We start from the raw sequence: 12,634 nt of genomic DNA on the forward strand, positions 1-12,634 counted from the left end.
TCAGGAAACTCACACATCCACAGTTTCTTTCACTCATATCCTCTCATGTCCTGAACTTCTCTTGTTCACTATGAATTACCTTTTTAAAGAGCAACAAGGAAAACCCAGCCAAACACAAACTCCATTGTGAGTTGTCTGTGTCCTGTCCTGAGTACTGACTGGAACACCTGGGAATCCTGGTGCTGGGGCTCCTCTCCCAGCTGCAGAGTCAGGTTTGGGATGTTTTTAATCAGCATATGGAGGACCCTATTTGTTTGTTCTCTGACTATATATTCAGCTTGGGATCTATGTGACCTTAGATGACAATGGCCAGAAGATATCTGACTGCCTTTGTTTTGGTTGTTTTGACCACTTTAGAAAAAAAAATGATTTTCATTATATAACTTTCCAGAGTATATACTTGGACATGTGCTACTTTCTTTTTACATATTCACACAAATATGAGATTGATGTCATTTAATGCCATAATGAATTATAAACTGACACCAAAAATTTTGGAGGGTTTTTGAGGTGTCCAAGAGCACACACAGGATGAGAGTGAGCCCCAGTTTGTGGCCTGTCCCCTGAACAGCCTGGAGGAAAGAGTTGGCAGCCTGGTGAGGAATGTGGAACCCCTCCTGTAATGGGTCAGGATGATTTTACTTCCTCTCTGTATTGCCCTGAAATATAGAGAGTATTGGGTTTGTGTAGGTGCATTTTCTAGTATTTCAATATCTATGTGTTCCTCCCAAGTCATCGCTGGGATTATTTGTAAGAATTTTGGTGAGTGTGCTTGACACGGAATGAATGGCATATAGGCAGAGTGTGTGATGGGATTAACATTGGTGTCAGAATCAACATTGTCCAGAATGAACAAATCAACCCTCCATAAAATCCCCTGTATTTTCTTGAATTCATCCTTCCTCTTCCCTTCTTCTCCCTGTTGACACATAACTATGGGCTTTTCTCATTTTATTTAGACTAGTTTTAACTTTAAGAATTTATATTGTATGGAATTTTATTTGTAGGACTTCTTTTTTTCTTTTTGCTCTGCACAAATCCTTGAAAATTCAACCATGCTGCTGTGTGTAGCAAGAACCATTTACTTTAACATTTATTTGACACATGGAAAAGTCGAACAGAGTAGAGACCCCAGATAAAGACTCTCAACTTTATGGAAACTAATCTTCAACAAAGCAAGAAAAAGTAGTGGAAAAAAGACAGTCTCTCCAATAAGTGGTACTGGGAAAATTGGACAGCTATGTGCAGAAGAATGAAACTCGACCATTCTCTTACACCATACACAAAGATAAACTTGAAATGGATAAAAGAACTCCATGTGAGACAGGAATCCACCAAAGTCCTAGAGAAGAAAATAGAAAGTAACCTCTCTGACATCAGCCACAGCAACTGCTTTCAAGACAGTCTTCAAAGGCAAAGGAAACAAAAGAAAAAATGAATTTTGGGACTTCATCAGAATCCAAAGCTTCTGCACAGCAAAGGAAACAGTCAACAAAACAAAGAGGCAACCCACAGAATGGGAGAAGATATATGCAAATAACACTATAGATAAAGGGCTGATATCTAAGATCTAGAAAAAATCTCCATAAACTCAACACTCTAAAAAAAACAGATAATCACGTCAAAAATGGGCAGAAGACATGAACAGACACTTCTCCAAAGGAGACATACTAATAGCCAACAGACACATGAAAATGTGTTCATCATCATTAAGCTTGGGGGAATTCATATAAAAACCAATGGAGATACCACCTAACACCAATTAGAATGGCCAAAATTAACAAAACAGTAAACAACGTGTGTTGGAGAGGATGTGGAGAAAGGGGAACGCTACACTTTGGTGGGAAAGGACGTTGGTGCAGCCACTGTGGAAAACAGTGTGGAGATTCCTCAAGAAATTAAAAATAGAGCTTCACTATGACTCAGCAATTGCACTACTGGGTATTTACCCCAAAGATGCAGATGTGGTGAAAAGAAGGGCCATCTGTACCCCAAGGTTCATAGCAGCAATGGCCACGGTCGCCAAATTGTGGAAAGAGCCAAGATGCCCTTCAACGGACGAATGGATAAGGAAGATATGGTCCATATATACAATGGAGTGTTATGCCTCCATCAGAACGGATGAATACCCAACTTTTGTAGCAAGATGGGCGGGACTGGAAGAGATTATGCTGAGTGAAATAAGTCAAGCAGAGAGAGTCAATTATAATATGGTTTTGCTTATTTGTGAAGCATAAGAAATAACAAGGAGGACAGGGGAGATGGAGAGGAGAAGGGTGTTGAGGGAAATTTTAGGGGGATATGAACCATGAGAGACTGTGGACTCTGAAAAACAATCTGAGGGTTTTGAAGGGGCAAGAGGTGGGAGTTTGGGTGAGCCTGGTTGTGCGTATCATGGAGGGCATGTATTGCATGGAACACTGGGTGTGGTACATAAACAATGAATTCTGGTAAACTGAAAAGTAATTTAAAAAAATTTAAAAAAAGGGGCGCCTGGGTGGCTCAGTGGGTTAAGCCGCTGCCTTCGGCTCAGGTCATGGTCTCGGGTTCCTGGGATCTAGTCCCGCATCGGGCTTTCTGCTCAGCAGGGAGCCTGCTTCCCTCTCTCTCTCTCTGCCTGCCTCTCTGTCTAGTTGTGATCTCTCTCTGTCAAATAAATAAATACATAAATGAATCTTAAAAAAAAGTTAAAAAGGTAAAATCACTGGACAAGTTCTAGAGTAAGAATGCAATAAAGTTTGGAATGTTGTGATTAAAATAACACAACGATATATTACCTTATACAAGTTAGAAAGACTAAAATTAACAAGACAGGGAACAACAAATGTTGGAGAGGATATGGAGAAAGGCGAACCCTCTTACGTTCTTGGTAGGAATGCATGTTGATACAGCCACTTTGGGAAACAGTGTCTGGATGCCTAAAAAAGTTAAAAATAGAACTACCCTATAAGTCAGCAATTGTTCTACTGGGTATTTACCCCAAAGATACAGATGCAGTGAAAAAAGGGGCACATGCACTCCAATATTCATAGGATTAATGTTCACTATAGTGAAACTGTGGGAGGAGCTGAGATGTTCTTCCACATATAAATGGTATGATAATGACGATGTGGTCCATATATACAATGGAATACGACTCAGCCATCAGAAAGGATGAATACCTACCATTTCATCGATTTGGATGGAACCAGAGGGTTTTATGTCAAGTAGAATAAGTCAGTCAGAGAAAGATATTTATCCTATGGTTTCACCTCTATGTGGAACATAAGGAATAGTGAGGAGGACCACAGAGAAAGTCAATTATCATACGGGTTTACTTACTTGTGGAGCTAAAGGAATAACATGAAGGAAATTAGGAGATTAAAGGAAAACTGAATTGCGGTAAATTGGAGGGGGATATGAAGCATGAGAAACTGTGGACTCTGAGAAACAAACTGAGGGTTTGGGAGTGGAGGGGTTGGAGGGATGGGTGAGCCTGGTGGTGGGTATTAAGGAGGACACGTATTGCATGGAACACAAGGTGTGGTGCATAAACAGTGTATCTTGGAACACTGAAAAATGAAAAAAAATCAGGGAGGGAGACAAACCCTGAGAGACTCTGGATTCTGGGAAATAAACAAGGATTACAGAAGTGAGGGTGGTGGGGGTTGGGTAGCCAGGTGATGGGTATTAAGGAGGGCAGGTGATGTGATGAGCACTGGGTGTTATACCCAACTAATGAATCTTTGAACACTTCACAAAAAACATGATATACTATATGCTGGCTAAGTAAATATTAACAGAGAATATAGGCATTTTTCACATTTAAAAAAATTTTTGTCAGTGTTCCAGAATTCATTGTTTATGCACCAAGGAAATAGGGCTTTGACTGACACACTGGGCCACATAGAGTCTTTTATTATTTATTTGGGCCCTTTCTCTTTTATTTTGGTAAGTTTAAGTGGAGGATTCTCAGGTGTATTGTGTTTTTTCCCCAAAGTATTACATGACGTGATGAGCACAGGCTTTTATACTGAACAGATGGAGCATTGAGTATTATATCAAAAATCAATGATGTACTATACCTTGTCTAATTGATTTAGAAAAAAAAATATGCAGACCCTGGTTTCTTTGACTTGTTCTGTGTTTCTCAGTTTCTATATAATATCTTTCTGCTCTAACCTTGCTATTTCCTTCCTTCTGCTATATTTAGGATTCAGTTGTTCTTTCTCTAGGAGATTTAGGTGTAATGTTAGGTTGTTTATTTGAGATTTTTCTTTCTTCTTGAGGGGCTCCTGTACGCTGTGTATTTCTGTCTTAGGACCACCTTTGTTGCAGAGAAATTACAGGATGGCGATAGAGGTTTTCTACTCTTTCCTTAAACTTTATTTTATTTTTTTCAGTGGAGGTTTTATACTCGTGTGTGTGTGTGTGTGTGTGTGTGTGTGTGTGTGTATGTGTGTCTGTGTGTGTGATCTTCTGGCTTCGCTGGAGGGTCATGTTATCCATAGTGAGTACCACTGAGATTCTTATAAAGGTTTTGTTGACCTGCATCAGGATATTTGTAATTTATTGGTATTTAAGGACAAGAGGAAACTAATGTAACTGACTTTTTTTTTTGCATGTTAGTATATTTTTCTTCCTGTTACAACTAAGTTTCTAAGTCAGAGAGTGAGTATATAAACACAGAATAATGTCAAGGAGGCTCCCTTGGGGAAACTGCACTATGGAGAGGAAACCCCAGACCCTAACAGGAAATATGTCATAACTGCCATCTGCACCTGCTCCTGGGATTAAGGACAGAATTGGTGATATATGTACACCCTCTGCTGGTCTGTTATTCTTGTAGTTTGAGGTTTGTGTCTGGGCTCACACTGCAGTCCCCTCACTGTGTCTCTCACACAGTAATACACGGCCGTGTCCTCAGCTCTCAGGCTGTTCATCTGCAGTTACAGCGTGTTCTTGCCATTGTCTCTGGAGATGGTGAATCGGCCCTTCACAGAGTCTGCATAGTATGTGCTACTTCCATCACTGCTAATAACTGTGACCCACTGCAGCCCCTTCCCTGGAGCCTGGCAGATCCAGCTCATACCATAGCTACTGAAGGTGAATCCAGAGGCTGCACAGAAGAGTCTCAGGGACCCCCTAGGCTTCATCAGGTCTCCCCCAGACTCCACCAGCTGCACATCACACTGGACACCTGAAGACACAAGACATCCTGTTCAGGGAACTCTCACACACCCAGTGTTTCTTTCACTCATATCCACTCACATCCTCAACGTCTATTGTTCACCATGAATTACCTCTTTTCTTTTTTTATTATTAATTTTTTTATTTTTTTAAATAAAAATATTTATTTCTATCCCCAGGGGTACAGGTGTGTGACTCGTGAGGTATACACTCTTCACAGCACTCACCATAGCACATACCCTCCCCAAAGTCCATAACACCACCACCCTCTCCCAACCCCCCTCCCCCCAGCAACCCTCAGTTTGTTTTGTGAGATTAAGAGTCTCTTATGCTTTTTCTCCCTCCCAATCCCATCTTGTTTCATTTATTCTTTTCCTACCCCCCAAACCCCCCACATTACATCTCCACTTCCTCATATCAGGGAGATCAAATGACAGTTGTCTTTCTCCGATTGACTTATTTCACTAAGCATAATACCCTCTAGTTCCATCCATGTCATCGCAAATGGCAAGGTTTCATTTCTTTTGATTGCTGCATAGTATTCCATTGTATATATATACCACACCTTCTTTATCCATTCATCTGTTAATGGACATCTAGGTTCTTTCCATAGTTTGGCTATTGTGGACATTGCTGCTATAAACATTTGGGTGCACGTGCCCCTTCAGATCACTACATTTGCATCTTTAGGGTAAATACCCAGTAGTGCAATTGGTGGGTCATGGGGTAGCTCTATTTTCAACTTTTTGAGGAACCTCCATGCTGTTTTCCAAAGTGGTTGCACCAGCTTGCATTCCCACCAATAGTGTAGGAGGGTCCATCTTTCTCCGCATCTTCACCAGCATCTATCATTTCCTGACTTGTTAATTTTAGCCATTCTGACTGGTGTGAAGTGGTATCTCACTGTGGTTTTGATTTGTATTTTCCTGATAGCTAATGAGGATGAACACTTTTCCATGTTTCTGTTAGCCATTTGAATGTCTTCTTTGGATAAGTATCTGTTATTGTCTTCTGCCCATTTGTTGTCTTCGCTCTCTGTTTTTTGAGTGTTGAGTTTGAGGAGTTCTTTCCTGATCTTGGATATCAGCCCTTTGTCTGTACTGTCATTTGCGAGTATCTTCTCCCATTCTGTGGGTTGCCTCTTTGTTTTGTTGACTGTTTCCGTTGCTGTGCAGAATATATAATTTATATAATATAATTTCTAGAATATATAATTTTGTAATTGTATTAAATGTACCTTTATTTCTAGGACTTCTATTGCTGAGCCAAATATTTGGCAATACCACCATATTTATTATGTCTTTTTATGATAGGCAGCTTTCCAAAGATGACATAGAGCACAATATGTCCACTTTTAAGCTGATGATTGGGATCGGGATTGTATCTGTATTTTATGTTTGTATTTATTTAGTTAGTTAGTTAGTTAGTTACCATACAGTATATCATTAGTTTTTGATATAGTGTTTCTGTATATCAATAAAATCACTACTCAGATTGGAGTTGCAAAAGCTCAAGAAATAAATGGAATAAGCATCAGATGAACAAATTCGTGTCAATATGTCTTCTAATTGTGGTCATGAGACAAACAATAAACTCAAACTCTTGGGAGTGAAAAGTACTCACAGGGGCTAAGAACCAGCATCTTGGCATACTGTGAATGCAGATCCCTGATGACAAATAAACTGTCACAAGGTTTAGGTAGAATATTTAATGGATTTCTTGTTATCATGTGTACTAAAGGTGTTATAGCGTGAAGTTCACCAAGACCTAATCATTAAATCAATCCTGGCCTTGTGCCTTTCTATCCTGTAGGATAGGGACAAATCATAAAAATCCTCCCTTCACCCCTCTGGTCCTGTCAGGATGGAAGATGACTCAGAGCAGGAATGCATGGAGATCCACGCATCCTGTGTCCACCACAGAAACAAAGAATTTATCTGCAGAGGAAGCCCTCAGAAGAAGCATCCTGGGGTCACAGGTGGAGCCCCATAGGATCTGGGATGGGAACCGACATCACAATCTCAGTTCTGTTGAGGACTACACACACTTTTCACATGGAATTAAAGCCTTAGTCTTCAGGGGAAAGTAGGGAAACAAGAAGATTGGGACACCCAGGGACCACTGGAGCTGTGGGAGGGGACAACCGGGAGGAACAGAATGACTGTGTACCTAGAGACAGGCAAGAATACATGGACTTGGACCACTGGTGGAGGAGGGGCAGTGACACATGCAGGCCTCCACCGACCCAGGTTCCTGGGAGGACCTGAGGCTAAGGCTAGATCATCAAGTCAGTGTTCTTGTAGTCTGAAGCCTTCCACCACATTAACGACTGTCACCTGAGTAGCAGGTGAGTACTGGAGAGTGGAAGTAGATTTTACATGAGGGAGCTCAAGGTGATCACGGTGCTGACAAGGGAACAAAAACAGGAGATCTCTGGAGGAATCTGAACTCTTGTGTGGCTACAGCAGAGACACATTTCACTGCTGCTACCCAGGCAGCCCATTTACCAGTGGAGCCAGGAAGAGAGTCACACATTCCACAGCATAGGCCTCGCAAAGAGAGGGTGTGATCATCTACAGGAAGCATAAAATATAATAATATAATACCAAGTGCTCTTTTATGGTAGACATTCATAAAACCCCACCATAATTCCAGGAGCTCCATACTGTTAGGGAACCTCTCTGTTCCACCCGCCCCTCTCTTCTCTTGTGGTTCAATTCCTGGATGTGCAAGTTTGGCAACAGCAGCTTCATGTACAAATCATGTGGAAATTTGTCAAAGCTGGGTCACTCCATTGTATTTGGTAATTCAGAGCTTCTCCATACATCATGAGTGAATTTAACTCCCCCCAAACACCTTCACTACCAGATATGTTCATGTGTAAAGGACAGAATAGGATGGCAGAGTTGTCAGATTTTGTCATCGCTCCAATCAGTGTCACCTCCCTGGGAGCATCCTGGGTGAACCATCATCACTCCATGACACATTTACACAAGTAATGCCTTCTCTGGTCCCGCAATTACACTTCACACCTGTGTGACAGGGGCAGGTCAACCCCTTTAACCTGTGTCCTCATCACTGCACTCAGTGATTTAGATCAGAGCTCTGTGAAGGCCCTTCTCTCAGTATCTTCATGAACAGAGCTATGGATTCAGGATCTTGTCTCCTGGCTCCCCTGTAGCTTGTTAATGTGAATTACATAATAAATACACTACCTGCCTGATAGAGGCATTGAAGACCATGAGAAGTTGGCGGATCCAGTTATAAGGACACATCTGGATGCTGTGTTAGGGTCTGGAAGAGGGGACTGAACAGCTCTGGGGCTGCAGAGGGGAAGAGACAACCCACAGCATCCAGGTCCATGCGTGTCTCAAACTCACGGATGTTCTCTGGGCCTTTAATCTCCACAGACTGATGTCAGTGTCCACCCTGGCTGCAGGGTGTGTGTGGACCTGGATGGAGACCAGCTGACTTCACTTCCCATAGGGAAGGAAAAAAACAGAAGTGTTTATATTTATGTGGGTGCAGGTGGTTCCTATGGTTTTCTCATCGCCAGGAACAAAACACCTGGCATGTGGAGGTCACAGGTGTCTATGATGTGGACATTGTCAATGACAACTCTGGCTGGATACTAGGACATGTTCAAAGACCCATTTAGAAAAGCCTTGCATCAAAATATGAGAGGAGAACACAGATAGTAACCTCTTAGATCCTCAACTGTAGCAACCTCTTGCAAGATGGGTCTCTAAAAGCAAGGGAAACAACCAAAAAGGAACTTTTGGGACTACACCAAGATAAAAATCTTCTGCAATGCAGAATGAACAGTCAACCAAACTAAAAGGTAACATATGGAATTGGAGAAGATATTTGCAAATGATACTACAGACAAGGGGTTGATATCCTAGATCAATAAAGAACTTACCAGACTCAACACCCAAAAAACAAATAATCCCGTCAAGAAATGGGCAGAAGGCATGAGTAGACACTTCTCCAGAGATACATACAAATGGCCAACAGACACATGAAAAAATGCTCCACATCTCTTGTCACCATGGAAATGTAAATCAAAACCACATGAGATGTTAACTTACACGAGTTAGAAAGGCTGAAGTTAATAATACAGGGAACAACAAATGTTGGAGAAGATTTGGAGAAAGGGGAACTCTCTTACGCTGTTGGTGGGAATGCAAGGTCATACAACCACTTTGGAAAACAGTTTCTAGGTTCCTCAAAAAGCTTAAAATAGTACTGCCCTATGACTCAGCAATTGCATTATTGGGTATTTACCCCAAAGATACAGATGCAGTTAAAAAGGGGGCACATGAACCCCAATATTCATAGGATTAATTTCACTATAGCGAAACTGTGGAAGGAGCTGAGGTGTCCTTCCACATATGAATGGATAAAGAAGATGTGGTCCATATATACAATGGAATATTACTCAGCCATCAGAAAGGATGAATACCTACCATTTCATTGACTTGGATGGAACCGGAGGGTGTTATGTCATGTAGAATAAGTCAAGCAGAGAAAGATATTTATCCTATGGTTTCACTTCTATGTGTAATGTAAGGAGTAGTGAGGAGGACCACAGAGAAATTCAATTATCATACCATTTTACTTACTTGTGGAGCATAAGGAATGACATAGGGCATTAGGAGAGGGAAAAGAAAAGTGAATTGGGGGAAATTGGAGGGGGATATGAAACATGAAAGACTGTGGACTATGAGAAACAAACTGAAAGTTTGGGAGTGGAGGGAGGTGGAGGGAGGGTGAGCCTGGTAGTGGGTATCAAGGAAGACACATATTGCATGGAGCACTGGATGTGCTGCATAAACAGTGAATCTTGGAACACTGAAAAATAAAATAAAATTAAAAAAAAAAAGAAATCAGAGAGGGAGAAAAACCATGAGAGATTCTGGATTCTGGGAAACAAGGATTACAAAAGGGAGGGTGGTGGGGGATGGGGTAGCCAGGTGGTGAGTATTAAAGAGGTCAGGTGATGTGATGAGCACTAATGTATCTTTGAACACTACATCAAAAACTAATGGCGTAATATATGTTGGCTATTTGAACATTAAAAAAGAACATAGACTTTTTTTTCCAGGTTTTTAAAATTTCATTTTAGTGTTCCAGAATTCATTGTTTATGCACCAAGGAAATAAGGGCTTTGAATGAAACACTGGACCAGATAGATTTCTTTATTATTTTTGGGGGGCACTTTCTCTTTTATTTTGATCAATTTAAGTAGAGGATTCTCAGGTGTATTGTGTTTTTTCCCCCAAAGTTTATGGGAAGTGATGAGCACAGGGTTTTATACTGAACAGATGGAGCAGTGAATATTACATCACCAAACAATGATGTACTATACCTTGGCTATTTAATTTAAAAAAAATATCAGACCCGGTTTCTTTGATCCATTTTGTGTTTCTTAGTTTCTATACAATCTCCTTCTGCTGTAATCTTGATATTTCCTTCCATCTTCTATACTTAGGATTCACTTATTGCTCATTCTCTAGCATCTTAGGTGTAATGTTAACTTGTTTATTTGAGATTCTACTTGCTTCTTGAGGTGCTCCTGTATGGGGTGTATTTTTGTCTTAGGGCCACGTTTGCTGCAGAGAAATGACAGGATGGTGATAGAGGTTTTCTACTCTTTTCTTAAGTTTAATTTTATTTTTTCAGTGGAGGTTTTATACCCGTGTGTGTGTGTGTGTGTGTGTGTGTGTGTGTGTGTGCGTGCATGCATGCGCGTGTGTGTGCATGCATGCGCGTGTGTGTGTATGTGATCTTCTGGCTCCGCTGGAGGTTCTTGTGATCCACAGTGAGTGCCACTGAGATTCTTATAAAGGTTTCGTTTACCTGCATTGAGATATTTGTAATTTATTAGTATTTAAGGATAAGAGGAAACTAATGTAACTGACTCCTTTTTTTTTTTTTTGCATGTTAATATATATTACCTCTTGTTACACCTAAGTTTCTAAGTTAGAGAGTGAATAGGTAAGCACAGAATAATGTCAAGGAGGCTCCCTTGGGGAAACTGCCCTATGGAGAGGAAACCCCAGACCCGGACAGGAAATATGTCATAGACTCCATCTGCACCTGCTCCTGGGATTAAAGACAGAATTGGTGAGGAGTGTGCACCCTCTGCTGGTCTGATACCCTTGTTGTTTGAGGTTTGTGTCTGGGCTCACACTACAGTCCCCTCACTGTGTCTCTCGCACAGTAATACACGGCCGTGTCCTCGGCTCTCAGGCTGCTCATCTGCAGATACAGCGTGTTCTTGCTTTTGTCTCTGGAGATGGTGAATCATCCCTTCACAGAATCTGCATAGTATGTGCTTCCAACACTGTTAATATATGCGACCCACTGCAGCTCCTTCTCTGGAGCCTGGCGGACCCAGTTCATTTCATTATTACTGATGGTGAATCCAGAGGTTTCACAGGAGAGTCTCAGAGACCCCCCAGGCTTCACCAGGTCTCCCCCAGACTCCACCAGCTGCACCTCAGACTGGACACCTGCAGACACAAGACATCCTAGTCAGAAAACTGTCACATATCCATGGTTTCTATTACTCATATCCACTCACATACTCAATGTCTCTTGTTCTCAATAAATTACCTTTTAAAAGAGCAACAAGGAAAACCCAGCCCAGCACAAACTCCATGGTGAGTTCACTGTGTCCTGTCCTGCTCAGTGAATGTGGACACCTGGAAATCCCAGGACTGGGGCTCCTCTCTCAGCTGCATGGTCTGGGCTGTTTTATTCAGTGGAGGGAAGACCCTATTTGCATGTCCTCTGAGTATATAGTTAGATCCAGACATAGATTCAATTCTTTACAAGTTAAAAACAAAGATTGCATTGTTTGTAGATCACTTTTTTAGATGGCACTTTGACAATATGTAGTATTCTTTTTTTGTTTGTTTGTTTAAAAATGCATTTATTGGATTCCTTAATGTCTCAGTGGGTTAAAGACTCTGCCTGTGACTCAGGTCATGATCCTGGGGTCCTGAGATCGATCCCCCCACCAGACTTTCTGCTCTGCTAAGAGCCTGCTTCCCCCCACCCTGCCTACCTCTCTGCTTACTTGTTATTCCTGTCTGTCAAATAAATAAAATCTTTTAAAAAATTCATTTCTTGGTAGGAAATGTTGGAGCAGGACATCAGTACTATAAATTCCCACTCAGAGTTAATAATTCTATCAGAGCCAAGTTAAATATACCTTTAATATATGAAAGAATAAACTTTGCAAAAGTGCTAGGATTATCAGTTTCCAAGCTCTGTTGTGTTGCATTGTCCTGTGTGTCTGTTTTAAAGCCAGTACCATACTGTTTTGATAACAACAGCTTTGTAATCTAGCTTGTAATTGGAGTGTGGTGACTCCAGGTGGCTTAGTTGCCTGTTTGCTTTCTTTCTTTCTTTTAAAAAAAAATATTTATTTATTTAAATTTCTTTTAACTGTACC

The 12,634-nt window shown here is 41.1% G+C and overlaps 1 gene segment (V, D, J or C); it reads right to left on the minus strand.

Moving 5' to 3' along the window:
• Positions 1-11,381: 11,381 nt before the first annotated feature.
• Positions 11,382-11,902, minus strand: LOC116862305. The segment is given in 2 exon segments: positions 11,382-11,687; positions 11,791-11,902. Coding segments are annotated over 2 exon segments (255 nt in total).
• Between the last annotated feature and the right edge of the window lie 732 nt (positions 11,903-12,634).

Source organism: Lontra canadensis, unplaced genomic scaffold (assembly GCF_010015895.1).
Source record: "Lontra canadensis isolate GAN:19392208 unplaced genomic scaffold, GSC_riverotter_1.0 scaffold231, whole genome shotgun sequence".
Classification (NCBI taxonomy): Eukaryota; Metazoa; Chordata; class Mammalia; order Carnivora; family Mustelidae; genus Lontra; species Lontra canadensis.